This window comes from Prionailurus viverrinus, chromosome C1 (assembly GCF_022837055.1).
Source record: "Prionailurus viverrinus isolate Anna chromosome C1, UM_Priviv_1.0, whole genome shotgun sequence".
In the NCBI taxonomy this organism is placed as follows: domain Eukaryota; kingdom Metazoa; phylum Chordata; class Mammalia; order Carnivora; family Felidae; genus Prionailurus; species Prionailurus viverrinus.
Genome location: NC_062568.1, coordinates 136,017,933 through 136,041,346, shown reverse-complemented (window position 1 = coordinate 136,041,346; position 23,414 = coordinate 136,017,933). Strand labels below are relative to the sequence as shown.

The 23,414-nt window shown below is 36.8% G+C and overlaps 1 protein-coding gene across 2 annotated transcripts in view; it reads left to right on the top strand.

Annotated features, from left to right (window-relative positions):
* RPAP2 (RNA polymerase II associated protein 2) overlaps positions 1–23,414 on the top strand; it is a 99,951-nt gene that overhangs the window by 7,098 nt on the left and 69,439 nt on the right. For both annotated transcript variants that reach the window (XM_047869512.1, XM_047869511.1), the window contains exons 4-6: positions 5,889–5,987; positions 6,311–6,376; positions 8,274–8,362. In XM_047869512.1, the coding sequence (XP_047725468.1) occupies positions 5,889–5,987; positions 6,311–6,376; positions 8,274–8,362 (254 nt within the window). The remainder of the gene's footprint in view (positions 1–5,888; positions 5,988–6,310; positions 6,377–8,273; positions 8,363–23,414) is intronic.

The window sequence follows — 23,414 nt, the reverse complement described above, 5'->3', positions numbered from 1 at the left end:
TGTGTCCTCTTCAATTTTGTTCATAAGTTTTCTATAGTTTTTAGAGTATAAATCTTTTACCTCTTTGGTTAGGCTTATTTCTAGGTATCTTATGATATTTTGTGCATTTGTAAGTGGGATTGATTCCTTAATTCCTCTTTCTACTGCTTCATTTTTGGTGTATAGAAATGCAGTCAATTTGGGGGCACACCTGGGTGGCTCAGTCAGTTGAGCCTCTGACCTTGGCTCAGGTCCTGATCTCACAGTTTGTGAGTTTGAGCTCTGCATCGGGCTCACTACTGTCAGTGTAGAGCTGGCTTCAGATTCTCTGAACCCCTCTCTCTCTGGCCCTCCCCCACTCATACTCTCTCAAAAATAAACAAACATTAAAAAAAATAAAAAGAAGTGCAACATTTCTGTACATTGATTTTATATCCCGTGAGTTTCCTGAATTCATGTATCAGTTCTTGCTTTTTTTTGGTGGAGTCTTAGGTTTTCTACATAGAGTATCAGGTCATCTGCAAATAATGAAATTTTGACTTCTTTACTGCTTGTGATGCTTTTTATTTCTTTTTGTTGTCTGATTGCTGAGGCTAGGACTTCTAGTATTATATTAAATAATAGCATTGAGAGTGGACATCCTTTTTCCTGACCATAGAGGAAAAGCTCTGTTTTTACCCATTGAGGAATATTAGCTGTGTGCCTTTTGAACCACCCTGCAGCACAGGAATAAATCCCACTTAATTGTGGTAAATAATTCTTTTAACGTTCTGTTGAATTCGATTTCATAGTGTCTTGTTGAGAATTTTTGCATCCATGTTCATCAGGGCTGTTGGCCTGTAATTCTCCTTTTTAGTGGGGTCTTTGTCTGGTTTTGGAATCAAGGTATTGCTGGCCTCGTAGAATGATTTTGGAAGTTTTCCTTCCATTTCCTTCCATTTCTGTTCCAAATTGTTTTGGAACAATTTGAGAAGAATAGGCATTAACTCACCTTTAAATGTCTGGTAGAATTCCCCTAGGAAGCCATCTGGCCCTGGACTTCTGTGTGTGGGAGATTTTTCATTATTGATTGCTTGCTTTTTTTTTTTTTTTTTGCTGGCTGTGAGCTTGTTCAATTTTGTTTCTTCTTATTTCAGTTTTGGTAGTTTTTGTGTTTTAGGAATTTGTCCATTTCTTCCAGGCTGCCCAATTTGTTGGCAAATAATTTTTCATAATCTCTTATGATTATTTGTGTTTCTGTGATGTTGGTTGTGATCTCTTCTCTTTCATTTGTGATTTATTTGGGTCCTTTCTTTTTTTGATAAGTCTGGCTAGGGGTGTGTCAGTTTTATTAGTTCATTCAAAGAACCATCTTCCTACTTTCATTTATCTGCTCTACTGGGTTTTTTTGTTTTGTTTTGTTTCTGTATAATTTATTTCTGCCCCAATCTTTATTATTTCGCTTCTGCTGGCTTTTGGCTTTATTTGCTGTTGCTCTTCTAGCTCCTTTAGGTGTAAGGTTAGATTGTGTATTTGAGATTTTTCTTGTTTCTTGAGGTAGGCCTACATGGCAATATACTCCTCTTATGGCCGCTTTTGCTGCATCCCAAAGGTATTAGACTGTTATGTTTTCATTTTCATTTGCTTCCATGTTTTTTTAAGGTTTATTTTTATTTATTTTGAGAGAGAGATAGCAAATGTGGGAGGGTTAAAGAAAGAGGGAGACAGCAGGGTCCATGCTGTCATCGCAGAGCCTGATGTGGGGCTCAAACTCACTAACCCTGAGATCATGACCTGTGCTGAAGTCAAGAATTGAATGCTCAACTGACTGAGCCACCCAGGCGCCCTGAGCTTCCATGTATTTTTTTTATTCTTACTTTCATTCCTGGTTTTTCAATTTATTGTTTAGTAGGATGTGCTTTAACCTCTGTGTATTTGTGGTCCTTCCAAATTTTTTTCTTTTGGTCGCTTTCACATTTCCTAGCATTGTGGTTTGCAAATACGCATGGAGTGATCTCGATCTCTTTTTACTTGTTGAGAGCTGATTTGTGACCCAGTATGTGATATATTCTGAAGATTTTTTATGTGCACCCAAATGAACGTGTATTCTGCTGCTTTAGGATGAAATGTTGTGAATGTATCTGTTAAGTCCACCTGGTCCAATGTGTCATCCAAAGCCACTGTTTCCTTGTTGATTTTCTACTTAGATGATCTGTCCATTGATGTAAGTGGGGGGTTAAAGTTCCCTACTCTTATTGTATTGTTACCAATGAGTTTCTTTATGTTTGTTATTATTTGGTTAATATATTTGGGTGCTTTGAGTTGGGGACATAATTATTTACAATTATTAGATCTTGTTGGGTAGACCCTTTTATTATGATACAGTGCCCTTCGTCATCTCTTGTTACTGTCTTTGGTTTAAAATCTAGTTTATCTAAGTATGGCTACTCCAGCTTTCTTTTGACATCCATTAGCATGTCATGATAAATGGTTCTTCATCCCCTTACTTTCAATCTGCAAGTGTCTTTAAGTCTAAAATGGGTATCTTGTAGCTAGCATATAGATAGGTTTTGTTTTTTATCCATTCTAATACTGTCTTTTGATTGGAGCATTTAGTCCATTTATATTCAGAGAGATTATTGATAGATTTGATTTAGTGCCATTGTATTATTTGTAAAGTTATATTTCTGGTGATGTTCTCTGTTCCTTTCTAGTCTTTGTTGCTTTTCATATTTCTTTCCCACTCAAAAAAGTCCCATTTAATATATCTTGCAGGGATGGTTTAGTGGTCCTGAACTCCTTTAGTTTTTGTGTGTCTAGGAAACTCTTTATCTCTCCTTTTCTGGTTGACAGCCTTGCTGGATAAAGTATTCTTGGCTGCTCTTTTCCCATTCAGCATGTTGAATATATCATGTCACTCCCTTCTGGCCTGCCAAGGTTCTGTGGAGAGATCTGCTGCTAACCTTATTTGTCTTCCCTCTTAGGTTACGAATTTCTTTTCCTTGCTTTCAGGATTCTTTGCTTATGTCTGTACTTTGCCAATTTTACTGCAGTAGTCTTAGTGTTGGCCTGCTTTTGTTGATTTCGATGGGGGTTCTCTATAGCTCCTGGTCTTGGATGTCTGTTTCTTTCCCCAGATTAGCGAAGTTTTCAGCTGTAATTTGGTCAAATAAACTTTCTTTTCCTTTTTCTCCTCTCTTCTTTTGGGATTCCTGTGATACTAATGTTACTATGCTTTATGGGGTCACTGAATTCACTAAGTCTACATTCCTGATCCAGTATTTTCCTTTCCCTCTTCCTTTCAGCCTCATTATTTTCCATAATTTTATCTTCTATATAACTTATTTGTTCCTCTGATTCTTCCATCCTTGTGTTCATTATACCAGTCAGTTTTGTATCTCAGTTATAGCATTTCTTATTTCGGCCTAATTTTTAGCTCTTTTATCTCTGTGGTAAGGGACTCCCTGGTGTCTTCTATGCTGTCTCAAGCCCAGCTAGTATTCTTATGATTATTGTTTTAAATTCTGGTTCAGGTATATTACTTATATCTGTTTTGATTAGATCCCTGGCCATGACCTCTTCTTGTTCTTTCTTCTGGGATGAATTTTTCCATCTTGGTATTTTGTCTAGGTCTCTGTCTTCTCTGTGTTAGGAAAGCCTGTTATGTGTCCTGCTTCTAACAGTAATAGGTGTGTGTATTAAGAAGAGGTCATATACTGTCCAGGGCCTAGCACTTCAGGAAGTGTTTCTGGTGTATGCTGTGTGCACTCTGCCATTGTGTTTTGGGTGCTCTTTCTGTCCTCTGCAGAATTTCTCCTTGTCTGTAATGGGGAGTGTTTGTACCTTGTCCACTGTGTGATTAGTTTTAAGTATTTGTGTTTTGGTCAGCTTATTAAGAGTATAGATCCTGTTTCCCTTAGAGCTGACACTTTGCAGCATTCTGTGGTTAGTAGACTTGGTGGGTGTGGAGGACCGTTGTGCTGGTCTTCTGGGAGGGTGGTCTGCTGCTGCTCTGACTCTCAGACATAATGACCCTAGTTCAGAAGCACCTGAAGGGCTCAGGGAGGACAGGACTTGGTGTAAGCAGCTCAAGCCTCTACTGTGGGCTCTTTACTGCTCACTGAAGTCCATCCATTCTAAATGGCATCAGCTGGCTCTCTAGTCCCCAGAGAGGGGAGTTTGTACCCACCACTGTTCAGGAAGTGCTCACAGAAGAGCAAACAATCTCCCGTCATTTGTCCCAAGCATTCCTCAGATCTCTTCCTTCACCCTGTCTGTGTCCGACTCATCTGCCCATCTGGTGGTGCAGTGCTACTATGGTTTATCTCAGGTGCGATGGCTAGGTTTCAAAATTCCATATTTTATGCACCCAGTGTGGCATGGACCTACTCTGATCCTCTGGGGAAGGGTCTCACAACACTGGGGCTGGTGCCAGTTTGTCCCAGAAGGGCAGTGGCACAAATTCACTGGGCTTGAAGTTTATGGTAAAACACAGCAAAAAGCCACCGTCCAGGTTAGCTGCCCTCTACAGCTGTCTCTGTTCCTATCCTAATGAATGGGGCAGCTCAGTGGTACCTGCCGGCCCTCTTGTCCCTGGAGAGGCAGTGCTACCTCTCCCAAATGCACTCCAAGAGGGGAAACTGTCTCTGCCAGTACAACCCAGGGCATCCTCAGACCATGCTCTCTGCTCCCTGGCCTCTGCCCTCCTCCACAGGAGCACCGTTGTGCCCTACAGCCTCCACCCCAGTGATGGGTCAGACTTCTAAAACCAGACTTTGAGCTCCACTGCTTGTAAAAACTTGGGATAATCAGCCCCTCTCTTTTTCCCCATCAGGGGTTTTGGCAAAATGTTTTCCTTGTGCAATGCCCTGCATCCTGCTCATTCCCTCTCTTTCTCTCCTTTCTCCTAATTAGGGCTCTCTCCTTTCTACAGCACCACTGATTATTTTCTCTCCCAAATCACATCTTCGCCCTTCCTGCCTTCCACAATATGTCCTCTTTTCTCCCCCTAGCTGTGCATCTTATTCTCTCAGTCCTAAGATCGATTTCCTGGGTGTTAAGAATGATTTGATATTTATCTAGCTGTGTTCCAGGGATTTGGTAAGCATAGGATCCCCCTCCTGCTCAGCCATCTTGACTCCTCCCCTCTAATGTGACAGTATTTAAATTGATACATGTAACTACATCAGAATCTGCATGCATGATGCCACTAAAAACAAAGACAAACCAGAAATGCTTCATTTGAAACAAATACCTTACATCACTCTCAATAAAAAGTTGTTCAGTCCCTGGGAAAACAGAAAAACTTGTTCAAAAGTGATCTCAAAGTTATGAAACAAGAGTTGAGATTTGAACGTGAAGATATCAAAGAAAGTGTTTGGTGTTAGCTTTAAGTACCATCTCACCAGTCTCCTATACACATTTTTCAGAAACTGGAAAATTTTGCACAAAAATTTGTCAGGAATCACAATGACACGTTTGATACACTTTGTTTTTTAAGACTGTGCTTCAAAAATAGGTAAATTATATTTTATTTTCCATGGTTTATTTTTTAATATTTTTTTGAATAAAATAAACTTTTCAGTATTTTGCTTTGGTATAGCAATGACTATAGCACCAATTCTTTTTCCTGCCTCAGAATTACTTCATGAAGTACTTACCTACAACGATTCATAGTCTCCTGAGACAGAAGTTTTTTTGGGCTATTTTTGTTTGTTTTTTTAATAGCTAACATTTTTGAGTGCTTACTGTTTGTCAAATGTTTTTCTACGTTTATTACCTTTATTTTCTCCTCTTATTCTAACATCATATTTATAAGATAGACTGTTATTATCCCGGAATTTTCAGATGAGCTCTGTGAGGCTTAGACAGCTGATAAATGAACTTTTCTAATAATCTAGTGGGGGAATGCCCCTCTCATTTCATTATAGGGGAAGTTCATCACACCTGCTCACTACAGCGATGTCGTGGATGAGCGTTCTATTATCAAGCTCTGCGGTTATCCTTTATGTCAGAAAAAACTAGGAATTGTAAGTAATTTTTTTAAATAGAAGCTTTAGGGGCACTTGGGTGGCTCAATTGGTTGGGTGGGTTGTGGGATTAAGCCCCTCATCAGGCTCCCCTGCTCACATGCTCTCTCTCTCTGAAATAAAAAAAATAAAGTATAATAAAGTAAAATAGAAGCTTTAATTTTTTATATTTAACAAAGTACTTTGTAGATAGTACAAGAAATGGAACTGAGGTCATGAACTAATTACCTGAATTAACCAAAGATTTGTAGATGATTTAATCTTACAACAAAGTTTATGTTTATTACTTGAATTCTTCTTAAGCTGTACTTTCTTTTTTTTAGGTACCAAAACAGAAGTATAAGATTTCTACCAAAACCAATAAAGTCTATGATATTACTGAAAGAAAGGTAAGCTTAAAGGCTTTTTTCAATGTGGCAGTTAATTTTTAATACACTAAATGGAATTCTAAAAATAATTGTTTAGAAGTTTGCCTTTTAGATGGTTGTCATGTTAAAAGTTTATTTGTGAATATTGCCTTCAAGGTGTTAGAAAAAACTGCTTATGCTTTAATTAATATTTGGACGTTTAAAAATTAAAAGTGTATACTGGCACAAATTCAGGCAAGTAAGTCATGGAATAGAATAGAGAGCCAGAAACAGATTAACCACATATGAGGACACTTTATATGTGACAACAGGAGTATTGTAGATCAGTAGAGAAAGGATGAATTTTTTTTAAATATAGTACTGACAGAAGTAGTTATCCATATGGAAAAAAATGGAAATTGATCCTTATTTCAGTGTACATAAAAAAAATCAATTTTAGGTAGGCTACAGACTTAAATTTAAAAGATAAACATCTTTTTGAAGAGAATATGGGAAAGTATCTTTATAAACTCAGAGAATTTCTTAAATAAGATAGAAATATTACAGACCATAGAGGAAAAATTGATGTTTTCTACATTAAAATTAAAAACAATTGCTTATTGGAAGTTTCCACAAAAGAGTGAAAAGATGAGATAAATTAGAAGGAAATGTATTTCTCACATATAACTGACTAAAGATTCATAACCAGGAAAAGACAGAAAACCTTGTAGAAATTTTATAGAAGGAACTTGATAATGAAATATGAAAAGATGCTCAGCCTTATTAATCAGGGGAAAAGCAAATAAAAACATTGATTTACAGTCTCCAAATTAGCAAAATTATAAAAATTTGACAATATTAGAAACTCTTTAACTGCTGGTTAAATAAAATTGGTGCAACTTTTTTGAGAACTTCTTTGGTATTATCTAGTAAAGTCAAGTTCACACATTTTTTATGACCAGGCTTTTCTATTCTTGGTATATATTTTAAAGAATTTCTTTCCCATTTCTTCCTAGTTGGGTTAACAAAATATATGATATACTATCATTCAACCTTTTTAAGGAAGGAAATACTGACACATGCTACAACATGGATAAACATTGAAGACATGATGCTAAGTGAAATAAGCCTGCACAAAAGGACAAATATTAAATGATCCCACTTACATGAGGTAACTAGAGTAGTCAGATACATAGTTATGAATGTAGAATGGAGATTATAAGAGGAGGCAGAAATGAGTTATTGTCTAATGGGTGTACAGTTTCAGTTTTGCAAGATAAAAAGAGTTCTAGAGATGGATCATGGTAATGGTTGTACTACGGTGAGAAGGTGTTTAATGCCGCTGAACTGTAACACTTAAAAACAATTTAGATGGTAAATTTTGGTGTATTTGACCACAATTTTTTTTAATTTTAAAAATTCTTAAAGTGCTTATAGTCACATTGTAGAGATAGCAGAAAAGTTAGAAACAACTCAATTATTCATAATAAATAAATGGTAATATACTTACACAATTGAATGTAATGTATATATAAGCCACAACTACAAAAATCTGAAAACTATAATTTGGAACAAAAAACTCAGAGAACATAACAATATGATTACATTCAGACAAAGTTTAAAATTGGTTGAAACTAAATGGTATCTTTTGTAGGGATGTTTCTATAGATAGCAAAACTAAAGGAAAGCAAGGGAATAAGGAACACAGAATATGATAGTGGTTACCTCTGGGGAATGTCGAAAGTGATGCTATCCAGGATGGACACATAATAGAGCTTTGAAGGTACTATACCTTATTCTTACCTTGGTTGGTAGGTTCATGGGTTTTCATTATTTTCTTTGAACTACATGTTTATGTTTTATACTCTCTTCTGTACATAAGTTAGTTGTGTTTCACAGTAAGAAAAAAATAATTTTCTGATTTTAAAATGTTTTTCAGTGTTTTTGCAGCAATTTTTGTTACAAAGCATCTAAGTTTTTTGAAGCACAAATTCCTAAAACTCCAGTATGGGTTCGAGAAGAGGAAAGGTAATTTAAATCATTACATATACATTTGTTCATAAATTCCAATAATTTCTTTCTACTTTTTGGGATGTATAGAGAGTAGTTGTAGTTTCCTAAGAATGTTACCATCATACACATTTTCATTGTGGAGAAATGGTTATATTTTTAGCTTAGTTATTAAGGATTTTACACTTAAAATCAGAAAGTAAATATAAAAGTTGTTTCTTTGTTGTTTTAATCACAACACCTGAACTTTGCTTTCTGCTATGCAAGTTATTTCTATTAACCCTATTAATATTATAATTCTAGAGTAAGAATGTTAAAGTTTTTCAGGATACTAAAACTGAGGATCCACTGAACTTGTTTTGTTGTTAGAAAACTATGTACTAAGGTTAAAAAGTTCAGGTAACTAATTCATTCAATCTTTATTAAAAATCAGTACAGTATTTTATAAATTTAAAGAAATCCAATTTAATTTTTAGCAAAATGTTTATGAATATTCCTGGGGTTTGCCACTTGGGAAATGTTTAAACATTTACAACATGTTAGTAGTTGCTGAATTTGAGAGAAATTTATTATTGAGGGACAAATGCCATAATACAGTAAAGGTAACAAAAATTGTTATCTAATCAAACTGTATTGTCTAAATTCAGACAAGCTTAAATGAGATAAGGTCTCAACTCATGCTTCATAAAGAATATTATAACACAAGGCAGTGTTATTTGTGGTAAAATAGTATCAGTGCTAAATAAACTTAGTGACATAAATGTAATGTGATGCAAGGTAACTAAAGATATTTGCCTTAAAAAAAAAAAAACACCTCTTATTAAAGTCTTATCTGATGCACAAGGTAGTATGAAACCACTGTAGTTTGAACTAGCATCATTTGTACTGATGACAGTCCCTTTGTTGGCTGACACCTTTGCCTGCAGATGCAATGCTGTGTGGTTTAGAATATGTAAAACATACCACCCTATAGCCTTTGTTAATTGAATTACACATAGTGAAGACTAAATTGTTCACTATTTCTCCACTAGCCTTTCTTATTTGAAGAATAAAGGTTGTAGCATTGTCCAAGGTGAATGGGGAGCTACGAGCACTTTCTTAACTATCACTTTTTGTCTCTTTTACTTTCCTTTAGCGAAAGAGAGCGCAAGTGGGGAGAGGGGCAGAGAGAGAGAGGGAGAGAAAGAATATGAAGCACACTTCACTGATGAGTGTGGAGCCTGACATGTGGCTTGATCTCATGACCCTGAGATCATGACCTGAGCTGAAATCAGGAGTCAGACACTCAACTGACTAAGCCACCCGGGCATCCCTTTTTTCTCCTTTCCTAGCATTTCTTTGGCTAGATCTGCTCATCGCCTTTTCAACCTTATGACAGCTACACATATTGCTGTATTCTATTCCCCAGCTGTTAAGACCACTGTTTCCTTAAGTTATCCTTAACTTTGTTTCCAGTGATATCTTCTCTACTTGCTACTTTAGCTCATCCTCATCCCTGCTTCAAAACCATTTACCAAACTACCCTTCCTGTCATCTTTATATTCTTCAGATGTAGTTATTGGTACTTGCTTTAGCTAATTGAAAATAGTTCTGGGGCGCCTGGGTGGCGCAGTTGGTTAAGCGTCCGACTTCAGCCAGGTCACGATCTCACAGTCCGTGGGTTCGAGCCCCGCGTCGGGCTCTGGGCTGATGGCTCAGAGCCTGGAGCCTGTTTCCATTCTGTGTCTCCCTCTCTCTCTGCCCCTCCCCCGTTCATGCTCTGTCTCTCTCTGTCCCAAAAATAAACGTTGAAAAAAAATTAAAAAAAAAAAAAAAATAGTTCTTCTCTCTAACCTTTTTCTAAAATCTTATTCTAATATGTTCATAATACCTACCTTTCCTAGAACATGAAGGTCTGTCACTTTATTTGTAGTTCTTGAAATTCTACCTTATCTATATGCCCTTCCCTACCTCACCAAAAAAGAAAAATGAAAATGGCTTTGGTTTCCCTCAAAAAACCATTTTAATTTACATGCAATGTTTGTAGTAAGTGCTTAGTACTGGCAGGCTGTCCATACCTGTACGAGCACACACACACACTTAATGAAACTCAACCTATGAGTTTAAATTGAAATTTTAATTGGATGGCATAATAAATATACAAGTGAAACAAATTTGTACTTATTCTAATGGGGACAAGTATTGGGGAGCCATCAAACACTTTTGAACAGAATTTGATCTGACATTGATGTACAAGATGAGTTAAAGAAGAAAGGATCATAATTAAAGAGCTGAAAGGTCCTTAGAAACAATTTAATCTAACATCTTTATCAAACAATCTCAGAAAAATTAAATATATTTCTTAAGCTTGTGATAGGTTCTGAACGTTGCTAGGATTCTATTATATTTCTCTTTGATTTGAAGTAACCAATAATCTATAAATAAACATTTGTCACAATGTACATAGTATTAACTGTAGCCCTTATTTATGTATAATACTTGTCAGTATATAATCGAAGTAGTATCTTTTATATTTGGTTGCGTGTTACTTTAATTTATAAATTCTTATGGGCATGAATTATGTCGGTTTATTTCATGAATCCACTAGAGGTCACTGTGTCTTCAGAGGATGTTTATTATATTTTATGTGTTCTAATGATCAGAATTCTAGAATTCATATTATTTTAAAGAGCTTTTCTAGCTGTTGCACATATAAGCTCTACAGAAATGTGACTTTTTTTTTTTAATTTTCTTTTTTTAACGTTTATTTATTTTTGAGACAGAGAGACAGAGCATGAACAGGAGAGGGTCAGAGAGAGGGAGACACAGAATCCGAAACAGGCTCCAGGCTCTTGAGCTGTCAGCACAGAGCCCGACGCGGGGCTCGAACTCACAGGCTGCGAGATCATGACCTGAGCTGAAGTCGGCCGCTCAAGCGACTGAGCCACCCAGGCGCCCCCAGAAATATGACTTTTTTTTTTTTTAAAGTTTTTTTTTTTTCAACGTTTTTTATTTATTTTTGGGACAGAGAGAGACAGAACATGAACGGGGGAGGGGCAGAGAGAGAGGGAGACACAGAATCGGAAACAGGCTCCAGGCTCTGAGCCATCAGCCCAGAGCCCAACGCGGGGCTCGAACTCACGGACCGCGAGATCGTGACCTGGCTGAAGTCGGACGCTTAACCGACTGTGCCACCCAGGCGCCCTGAAATATGACTTTTAAAGAAAGTCTCTTCGCATATAGTATGGGGTATAACACTTCAAAACCTATCTCCTTTAAAGAGGAAAATGGTTTCTTTTAAATGGCAGCATTTAGTATGGCAGAGATGTTTTTAATTAGCTTAAAGTAAGCCATCATCATAATAACTTGCACCACCTTCATAATTAAATCATAATCATAATTGTTTTATTGTTGATTTTATTTTATTGATATTAATAATTATTAAGCAATTTAAAATTTTAAAAATAAGAGCAAAATTTTAAATCCACTCAAAGAATTGAGTATTTTATTGCAATGATTTCCAAAATTTTTGACCACTATAAGTATATTTTATGTTATGATTCAATACACATGTAACTGAAACAAAGTTTTATAAAATGATATTTATCCTCATTACTTGAACAGCCTGATACTTTCTACTCTATTGCTTTTTTCCTTTTAATGTTTATTTATTTTGCGAGAAAGAGAACAAGCAGGGGAGGGGTAGAGAGGGAGAAAGAGAATCCCAAGCAGGCTGTACTGTCAGGGCAGAAGCAAATGCAGGCTCCATTCCATGACCTCGGAATCATGACCTGCGCTGAAGTCAAGAGGCAGAAGCCCAGTTGCATGAGCCATTCAGGTGCTCCTACTCTGTTGCTTTTTTTTTTTTTTTTTTTAAATGCTGATAACAATCCACTTAATTGGTTGGTCAATTCTAATATGCAGTTTTAAAATTCTAATATGCAGTTTTAAAAGTACTCTTGGAGCGCCTGGGTGGCTCAGTTGGTTAAGCATCTGACTTTGGCTCAGGTCATGATCTAGCGGTCAGTGAGCTCGAGCCCCACATTGGGCTCTATGCTGACAGCTCAGAGCCTAGAGCCTGCTTTGGATTCTGTCTCCCTCTCTTTCAGCCCCCCTCCAGCTCATGCTTTATTCTGTCTCTCAAAAATGAATAAACATTAAAAAAAAATTTTTTTAAAGTACTGTTTTGTTGTATCCAGCTTAGGTTTTTCGTTGTTTCACTATAGGAAAGTCTCTTATCAACACTAAGTCTCAGTTTCCTCATTGGTAAAGTAGAAAGTTGCAATTAAACTCTTAGTTCCCTTTAGTTCTAATGTTTTGCAGTTCTGAGTCAGTCAACTGCTACTGTAGTGAAAGTTTCCTAGATAGGAAATGTCTTATTTATAAAAAGTGGTGAAAATTAAAATTGTAAGCATAAGACTGGGAAAATTTTGTAGGGAAGTCTGTCTCATTTAAGAATTTAGAATAAATGTTACTGACTTGAATAATTTGAACTCTTCAGTCTATAAAGATAAAGGCTGAAGAAAGATTGGAACAGAGTTCTTAAATTATGAAGAAACCCAGGAATATATTATAGCATGTTCAGAACAACTTGAAGTTGGCATCTTCAGGGACACTATGATCTTCCATACTCTTTGGAAACAGAATGTTGAATTTGACTCAATTTAGTCTTATATTGTTATGAAAGCTAATATAAATTTATTCACCAGACTCCCAAAATACTAAAATCTTTAGTGTCCCTTAACACTGCTAAGATACTATTTTATACCATAGAAGGCTGTGTATCTCATTGCTTAAAATGTGTAAGTAGCTTTAAGAAGGATATAGAGAAATTCATGAATTCTAGCTCCATACTTCTACTGAGGCTTTGGAGTCAGAAGGTGCCTTAGAGGTTTTCAAGTCCCTCATTTTTATTATTAAGATATGAAAAAATATGTGGAGTGTATCTTCAATGTCATGAAGAACAGCAGTGCTTCTCCCAAAATGTCTCCTGATGCCGTGTCAGAGACAGAACATTGACCTAGATGGACTGGGTCATGACGCAGTATGATGCATCTCATGTTGTGAGTTAGAAATTTTTCACCCACTTGGTGGCCAGAGACAGACCACATATTTGTTCCTCTTAGACAGTACGCTCATTTAGATAGTCATATAGTTCCATTTATAAATCCTGTTTTGTTCACTACAGGCTCTGACAAATCTTTGAAGGAAAGCGGTTTCTTTGTAACTTAAAAAATCAGGAGTTAAAACTAAGAAGGAAGGACAAATGTTGAGAATCAAATTATAGTTTAAAAGATCAAAATGGGGTGAATGGCTAATGCTGACAGAGCTAAAAGCGCCATCATGTGGCCCAGAGTAGGGGATTTTCACACATGCTTCTTGGCAATAAACAGTATAATCTCAGAGGTGCGGAAGCCAAAAACCTCTGCAGAACAACTTCTCTAACCTCTTCCTGAACAGCCACTTCTGTTGCTGGGTGTACAGAATAAAAACTTGTCTTAAAGAGGTTTTAACATGTCTCATATTATATTTGAGAAATTTCCACCACAGGGGGGAATTGTAGCCTGCTGCTTTTGTTGGTTTATGTATAGTACACATATTCTGAGTGATACAAACACATATATGTGCATATATACACACAAGGTTATTTGGCACAAGTTATTTCTAGTTTTAGATTTATATTGCTAAAGTTGCAGTTAATCATGTAATTTATACTTCGGTGAAAATAACATTAAAATGTTTATGAAGAAGCAGTTTGAAGGTATTCTTTAACTAACATGATTATTTTTGTTTTTTAAGTTGAGGTCCTATCAGATTGAGAATAATCCGGGGCAACGTAAACTTCGAGGGGAATGGAAGATACATAGAACAAAGAGAAATGGCACTTTTGCAGTGTCTGGGTGGCTCAGTCGGTTAAGGATCCGACTCTTGGTTTTGGCTCAGGTCGTGATTTCACAGTTCGTGAGTTCGAGCCCTGCACTGAGCTCTGTGCTGACAGTGTGGCGCCTGCTCTGGGTTCTCTCTCCCGCGCGCGCGCTCTCTCTCTCTCTCTCTCCCATGTGCTCTCTCTCCCTCCAAATAAATAAATAAACTTAAAAAAAAAAAAGAGGGGCACCTAGGTGGCTCAATGGGTTAAGTGTCTGACTTCGGCTCAGGTCATGATTTCATAGTTCACAGGTTTAAGCTTTGCATCGGGCTCTCAGCTGACAGCTCAAAGCCTGGAGCCTGCTTTCAGATTCTGTGTCTCCCTCTCTGTCCTTCCACCACTTGTACAATATCTCTCTCTCTCTCTCTCTCTCTCTCTCTCTCAAAAATAAACATTAAAATGTTTTGAAAAGAGACATGGCACTTTTAACAAATAGCTTTTGAATTTCATTTAAGGATAGAAAAGAATGCAATATAACTTAGTGCCTCATTCTTTCTAAACAGCTATAGCAAAACAATAAAACTGAATTTTTATATTGAACCTTTCATTTAATAACCTTATTAAGTGCCAATCTAATTTATTTTAGTGTCACATATTATTCTCCATTTTACAGACTGGGTATCAGGGAGACTGTTAAGATTACTCATCAAATATCTAGAAACAATGTTCAATATAGTTTTCTTTACCTGAAGTAAGAAAAATGAAACAAAGGAGGGGAAAATAGTCACTTGTAAAGTATATTGAGTTCCTATGAGAAAGATTAAACAAAGGTAGTACCCTCACAACTTTTTAAAGTCTTTTTTCTGATTTTACAGGCAGCATGTTGTAGAAAGAGCTTGAACTTTGAAAGATCCAAATTCGAATCCTAGATTTACTAGTTAATTGCTTAACCTCTCAAAACTTTAGATTCCTCATCTGTAAAGAAAAAAAAAGCCATAAGTTATATGAGGATTAAGTGAAGTTGTATAAAAAACAGCTAGGACAAAGTGTGGGTAGATGAAAATATTCTGGAAATGGATGATGGTGATAGTTGTACAAAAATACGAATGTACTTAATGCCACTGAACTATAATTAAAAATGGTTTAAATGGTAAATTTTATGTAATGTATATTACACCACAAAAAAAAAAAAGAAAGAAAGCCAAGGCCACCTACCATATGGTAGGCACTTTGTATATTCTGGCTTTCCCCTTACCTTTAGAAATTGAGGGTTTTTTTTTTTTTTTCTTAATTCTTAAGTGTTTTTCCTTAAATGTTGTTATGTAGCTGGGTATTTCTCATAAAATTATCTTAAACTGCATTCATGATTCAGAATAGTGTTTACATTTTGATTATCTCTTAATTCAGCCATACATAGACTTACTCTTACATGGGCTATTCTACCTCCAAGATCTTGAAATAAGAGCTTCCCGTTGTGACCACAACCTCTATCTCATCTACAGCTATCACTCTTGAGTATGCTTTGTAACCTCATTTTGACCTCCTGTCTCTACCTTAGCTCTATTCTTCTAGGTTGGACAGACTTTCATTAAATTTGTTTTCTTGAGCTCCACAGTCAGCAGTTACAGTATTGTCCATTCAAACAATCCCAGATTCTTTCTCCCTTAACCTTCTACCATGTCTACCTTCCCAAGTGACAGTCATCTTTTTTTTTTTCTTTTAAAATGTTTATTTAAATTCTGGTTAGTTAACATAGAGTGCAATATTGGTTTCAGGAGTAGAATTCAGTGATTTATCACTTACATATAACACCCAATGCTCATTATAACAAGTGCCCCTAATACCCATCACCCATCTAATCCACGTCCCCACCATCAACCCTTAGTTTGTTCTCTATTGTTAAGAGTCTCTTATGGTTTGCTTCATTCTCTCTTTTTGTCTTCTCCCCCGCCCTTCCTATGTTAATCTGTTTTGTTTCTTAAATTCCATTTATGAGTGAAATCATATGGTATTTGTCTTTCTCTGACTAATTTCGCTTAGTGTAACATACTCTAGCTTTATCCACTTGTTGCCAATGGCAAAATACTCTTTTGATAACTGAGTAATATTCCTTTGTATATATACGTATACCAGATCTCCTTTATCCATTCATCAGTCTTCAGTAGTCATTTGGGCTCTTTCCATAGTTTGGCTATTGTTGATAATGCTACTGTAAACATCAGGGTGCATATACCCCTTCAAGTCAGTATTTTTGTATCCTTTGGATAAATGCCTAGTAATGTGATTGCTGGATTATAGGGTAGTTTTGTTTTTGCCTTTTTGAGGAACCTCCATACTGTTTTCCAGGGTGGCTGTACGAGATTGCATTCCCAACAGTACAAGACGGTTTCCCTTTCTCTGCAGCCTTGCCAATACCTGTTATTTCTTGTTATTAATTTTAGCCATTCTGACAGGTGTGAAGTGGTATCTCATTGTGGTTTTGATTTGCTGCTGATGAGTGATGTTGTGCATCTTTTCATGTGTCTGTCAACCATTTGGATGTCTTTTTTGAAAAAATGTCTGTTCACGTCTTCTGCCCATTTCTTCACTAGATGATTTGTTTTTTGGGTGTTGAGTTGGAGAAGCTCTTTATAGATTTTGATTACTATTTCTCAAATAGGTCATTTGCAGATACCTTCTCCCATTCTGTAGGCTGCCTTTTAGTTTTGTTGTTTTCTTCGCTTTACAGAAGCTTTTCTATCTGGATAAAGTCCCACTAGTTCATGTTTACTTTTGTTTCTCTTGCCTCTGGAGATGTGTCTAGTAAGAAGTGGCTCCGGCCGAGGTCAAAGAGGTTGCTGTCTGTGTTCTCCTCTAGGATTTTGATGGTTTCCTGTCTCAAATTTTAGGTGTTTCATCCATTTTGAATTTATTTTTGTGTGTGGTGTATAATTAGTCTAGTTTTATTCTTCTGCATGTTGCTGTCCAACTTTCCCAACACCATTTGTTGAAGAGATTGTCCTTTTTCCATTGAATATTCTTTCCTGCTTTGTTGAAGATTAGTTGACCATGTAGTTGCAGGTTCTTTTCTGGGTTTTCTATTCTGTTCTCTTAATCTATATGTCTGGTTTTGTGCCTACTGTCTTGATGACTACAGCTTTGTAATGTAGCTTAAAATCTGGAATTGTGATGCCTCCAGCTTTGCTTTTTGTTTTCAAGATTGCTTTGGCTATTTGGAGTCTTTGTGGTTCCATGCAAATTTTAGGATTGTTTGTTCTAGCTCTATGAAAAACCCTCGTGGAATTTTGATAAAGATTAAATGTGTAGATTGCATTAGGCAATATAGACATTTTAACAATGTTTGATTCTTCCAGTCCATGAGCATGGAATGTTTTTCCATTTTTTCGTGTCCTCTTTAGTTTCCCTCATAAGTTTTCTATAGTTTTCAAAGTACAGACCTTTTACCTCTTTGGTTAGGTTTTAATTTTTTTTTTTTTATGTTTATTTTTGAGAGAGAGAGGGAGAGGGAGAGAGAGAGATGGAGTGTGAGCAGAGGAGAGGCAGAGAAAGAAGGGGAACACAGAATTTGAAGCAGGCTCCAGGCTCCAGGCTCCACACTGTCAACACAGAGCCTGACGCAGAGCTTGAACCCACAATCTGCGAGATCATGACCTGAGCTGAAATCGGACACTTAACCGACTGAGCCACCCAGGTGCCCCTCTTTGGTTAGGTTTATTGCTAGGCATCTTACAGTTTTTGGTACAATTGTAAATGGGATAGATTCCTTGATTTCTCCTTCTGCTGCTTCATTATTGGTATATGTATTAATGCAACAGATTTCTGTACATTGATTTTTATATCCCATGACTGTGCTGAATTAGTCTAGTGCTGTGCTGAATTCATGTATCAGTTTAGCAATTTTTTGGTGTAGTCTTTCAGGTTCTACATAGAATATGATGTCATCTACAAATAGTGAAACTTTGATTCTTCCTTGCTGATTGTGATGCCTTTCTTGTTGATGTTTTTCTTGTCTGATTGCTAAGGCTAAGATTTCCAGTACTTTGTTAAGTAGTAATGGTGAGAGTGGACATCCCTGTCTTATTCCTGACCACAGAGGAAAAGTTCTCAGTTTTTCCCCATTGAGGATGATATAAGCTGTGGGTCTTTTGTACATGGCCTTTCTGCTTTTAAGTTACGTTCCCACTATTCCTACTTTGTTGAAGGTTTTTTATAAAGAATGATGCTGTATTTATTTTGTCAAATGCTTTTTCTGCATCTGTTGAGAGGATAATATGGTTCTTATCCTTTTTTTTTTTTTGTTTAAGTTTATTTACTTTTGGGAGAGAGCATGCAAGTGGGGTAGGATCAGAGATAGAAAGAGAGAATCCCAAGTACGCTCTGCACTGTCAGCATAGAGCCCGACATGAGGCTCGATCCCACGAACTGTGAGATCATGACCTGAGCTGAAGTCATGCTTAACGGACTGAGCCACCTAGGCGCCCCAGTTCTTATCCTTTATTTTATTAACATCGTGTATCACGTTGAGTAATTTGCAAATATTGAACCATCTCTGCAGCCCAGGAATAAATCACACTTGATCATGGTGAATAATTCTTTTAATGTACTCTTGGGTTTGATTTGCTAGTATCTTTTTGAGAATTTTTGCATACATGTTCATCAAGGATATTGGCCTGTAATTCTCCTTTTTAGTGGGCTCTTTGTCTGGTTTTGGTTTTGGAATTAAGGTATTGCTGGCCTCGTAGAATGAGTTTGGAAGTTTTCCTTTCATTTCTATTTTTTGGAACAATTTGAGAAGAATAGGTATTAACTCTTCTTTAAATGTCTGGTAGAATTCCCCTAGGAAGTCATCTGGCCCTGGACTTTTGTGTATTGATTTTTCATTACTGATTACGTTTCTTTGCTGGTTATGGGCCTGTTCAAATTTTCTATTTCTTCCTGTTTCGGTTTTGGTAGTTTCTATGTTTCTAGGAATTTGTCCATTTCTTCTAGGTTTTGCCCAATTTGTTGGCATATAATTTTTCATAATCTCTTATGATTATTTCTTTTTCTGTGGTTTTGGTTATGATCTTTCGTGTTTCATTCATGATTTTATTTATTTGGGTCCTTTCTCTTTTTGATAAGTCTGGCTTTGATAAGAACAAGCTCCTAGTTTCATTTATCTGTTCTACTTTTTGTTTCTATATCATTTATTTCTGCTCTGATCTTTATTATTTCCCTTCTGCTGGCTTTTGGCTTTATTTGCTTTTCCTTTTCTAGCACCTTTAGGTATGTGGTTAGGTCTGTTTTGAGACTTTTCTTATTTCTTGAGGTAGTCCTGTATGGCAGTATACTTCCCTCTTATGACCACTTTTGCTGCATCCCAATGGTTTTGAACTGTTATGTTTTCATTTTCATTTGCTTCCATGTATTTCTTTATTTCTTCTTTAATTTCCTGGTTATCTCATTCATTGTTTAATAGGATGTTCTTTAACCTCCATGTATTTTGTGGTACTTCCAAATTTTTTCTTGTGGTTGATCTCATGTTTCATTGTGTTGAGGTCTACAAATATGCATGGAATGATCTTGATCTCTTTGTACTTGTTAAGGGCTGATTTGGACCCAGTATGTGATCTGTTCTGGAGAATGTTCCATGTGCACTCAAAAAGAAGGTATATTCTGCTGCTTTAGGATAAAATGTTCTGAATGTCTGTTAAGTGCATTGGGGTGCATTCAAAGCCATTGTTTCTTTGTTAAATTTCTGTGTAGAATGATATGTCCGGTGATGTAAGGGGGGGGGGGGGGGGGAGGTCAAAGTCCCCTACTACTATTGTATTGTTATTGGTGAGTTTCTTTATGCTTGTTATTAATTGATTTATAAATTTGTTATTGATATATATTTATATATGCTTGTTACTAATTGATTTATATATTTCTATATTAATTGACTTATATATTTATATATTAATTGATTTATATATATTGAATTGTATATATATATATATATATAATTGCCTCCCAAGTTGGAGGAATAAATAGTCTAGTTTTTTTGATAGAAGTATGGCTACTCCAGCTTTCTTTTGATGTCCATTAGCATGATAAATATTCCCCATCCCCTAATTTTTAATCTGCAGGTATCTTCAGATCTAAAATGAGGCTCTTATAGGCAGCATATAGGTGGGTCTTGTTCTGTTTTTTGTTTTTTGTTTTTTAACTTTTTCAATGTTTGTTCTTGAGAGAGAGAGAGACAGAGCACAAGTGGGGAAGGATAGAGAGAGACAGACAGACAGACAGAATCTGAAACAGGCTCCAGGCTCCAAGCTTTCAGCACAGAGCCTGATGCAGGGCTCAAACTCGGGAATGGTGAGATCATGACCTAGGCTGAAGTCAGGCGTTTAACCGAATGAGCCACTCAGGCACCCCCCTGGTGGATCTTGTTTTTTTTTTTTTTTTAATCCATTCTGATACCCTATATCTTTTGATTGGAACATTTGGTCCACTTACATTCAGGGTGAATATTGAAAAATATGAATTTAGCCATTGTGTTACCTGTAAATCTGGTGTTTCTGGTGATATTCTCGGTTCCTTTCTAGTCTTTGTTGCTTTTGGTCTTTTTTCCCCCCAAAGAGTCCCCTTTAATATATCTTCTAGGGCTAGTTTACTGGTCACAAACTTTAGTTTTTGTTTTTCTGGGAAACTCTTTATCTCTCCTTCCATTCTGAATGATGGCCTGCTAGATAAAGTATTCTTGGCTGCACATTTTTCCCATTTAGCATGTTCAATATATCCTGCCATCCCTTCTGTCTTGCCAAGTTTCTGTGAATGAGTCTACTGCGAACCTGATCTGTATTCCTTTGTAGGTTAAGGACTTTTTTTTCCCTTGCTGCTTTGGAGATTCTTTCCTTCTCTGGGTATTTTGTGAATTTGACTATGATATACCTTGGCGATTGCCAGCTTTTGTTGAATTTCATTGGAGTTCTCTGTGCTTCTTGGATTTCATTGTCTGTGTCCTTTCCCGGATTAGGGAAGTTTTCAGCTATAATTTGCTCAAATAAACCTTCTGCCCCTTTTTTCCATCTCTTCATCTTCTGAGTCTCCTATGGTATGAATGTTATTACGTTTTCAGACGTCGCTGAGTTCCCTAAGTCTACCTTCATGATCCAGTACCTGTTTTTCCCTCTTCTTTTCAGCTTCATTATTTTTTGTGATTTTATCTTTTATATCACTGATTCATTCTTCTGCTTTCTTCATCCTTGGTATTATGGCATCCATTCAGGTTTGCATCCTGGTTATAGCATTTTTAATTTTGTCCTCATTGGATTTTAGTTCTTTTATGTCTGCAGTAAATGATTCTGTAGTGTCTTCTATGCTTTTTTCAAACCCAGTTAGTGCCCTTATAATTGTTTTAAATTCTAGTTCAGACATCTTCTATCTGTATTGATTAAATCCCTGGCTGTTACTTCTACTCCTGCTCTTTCTTTTGGGGTGTATTCCTACATCTTGTCATTTTGTCCAGACAAAATATGATTTGATCTGCTTGTTAAAAGAAGCTAGATCTAAAAATAAAAGCAATATTTGTATTTATATAGTTATATATATATTTCTATTTTATAATATATATTTATATATATTATATATATATAACTAATTTATATATTATAAATATAAATATATATATATATATATATATATACATATAAAACTAAAAAGTTAAAAAAATAAAAAGGAATCTAGACCCTATTTCCCCTAGAGCTGAAGCTTTGCAGCATTCTATGATCAGTGGAGTTGGGAGTGTACGAGGGGTTTGTGCTGGTCTTCTGGGACCAGCTTCTGTGCTGCTTCTCAGGCCAACTTGCCCTCATTGAGATACACCTGCAGGGCACAGCAGGGTGCAGCAGGGCTGGGGCTTGGCATAAGCAGCTCAGGTCTTTACTTGGTGATGCTGGTTAGCTCACTGAGGTCAGTCAGTGCTGATGGACGGGGGAGCAAAATGGGTTTGCTCAGCTCTCTTATCCACAGAGCAGAGAGCTTGCACCCACCACTCTTCAGGAATCCCTCACAGAAGAGAACACAATTATCTCCCTTATGTCCCAGGCTGCCTTCACCCTGTTTATGTCCAAGTTGTTTTGTCTCAGGCCCATGGCTGGGTTTCTAAACTCCAGATTTTAGGGACTTGGTTGGCATGGCTCCAAGCTGTTCCTCTGGAAGAGGGCCTTGCCATGCTTTTGCCATTTGCCAGCTTGTCCAAGACAGCAGTCACACGACCACACAGTGGTTCAGATCTTAGGCAAAGCAGAACAGAAAGCCTGCATCAAGATTCACTGCCCTCTTCCTCAAGACACTAAAAACAGAACTACCCTACGACCCACCAATTGCACTACTAGGCATTTATCCACAGGATACAGGTCTGCTTGTCTCGAAGGGACACATGCACCCCCATGTTTATAGCAGCACTATCAACAATAGCCAAAGTATGGATAGAGCCCAAATGTCCATCGATGGATGAATGGATAAAGAAGATGTGGTATATGTATATGTATATGTATATGTATATATGTATATATACACAATGGAGTATTGCTCAGCAATCAAAAAGAATGAAATCTTGCCATTTGCAACTACATGGATGGAACTGGAGAATATTATGCTAAGTGAAATTAGAGAAAGACAAAAATGATATGACTTCACTCATATGAGGACTTTAAGAGACAAAACAGATGAACATAAGGGAAGGGAAACAAAAATAATATAAAAACAGGAAGGGGGACAAAACAGAAGAGACTCATAAATGTGGAGAACAAACAGAAGGTTGCTGGAGGGGTTGTGGGAGGGGGGATGGGCTAAATAGGTAAGGGGCACTAAGGAATCTACTCCTGAAATCATTGTTGCACTATATGCTAACTAATTTGGATGTAAATTTTTAAAAATATAAAATAAATTTTAAAAATACAAAATAAAATTTAAAAAAATTTAAAAAAAAAAAGATTCACTGCCCTCAGCCAGTGTTTCCACTGCTGTGCCTGGCAACAGTACAGCACATTGGTGCCATCCATTCTTCTGGCCCTGGAGAGGCCTTGCAGCCACTCCCAAGGGGAGTGGAGGGGAACTGTTTCTCCTCATGTGACCCAGGGGATCCTCAGTCCATGCTGTCCACTCTCGGTTCTCCACTCTCCTTCACCATAGGAGCACCACTAAACCAGGCTGGACCCCTGTAGTGGGCAGACTTCTACAACTTCAGATTTTGGGCTC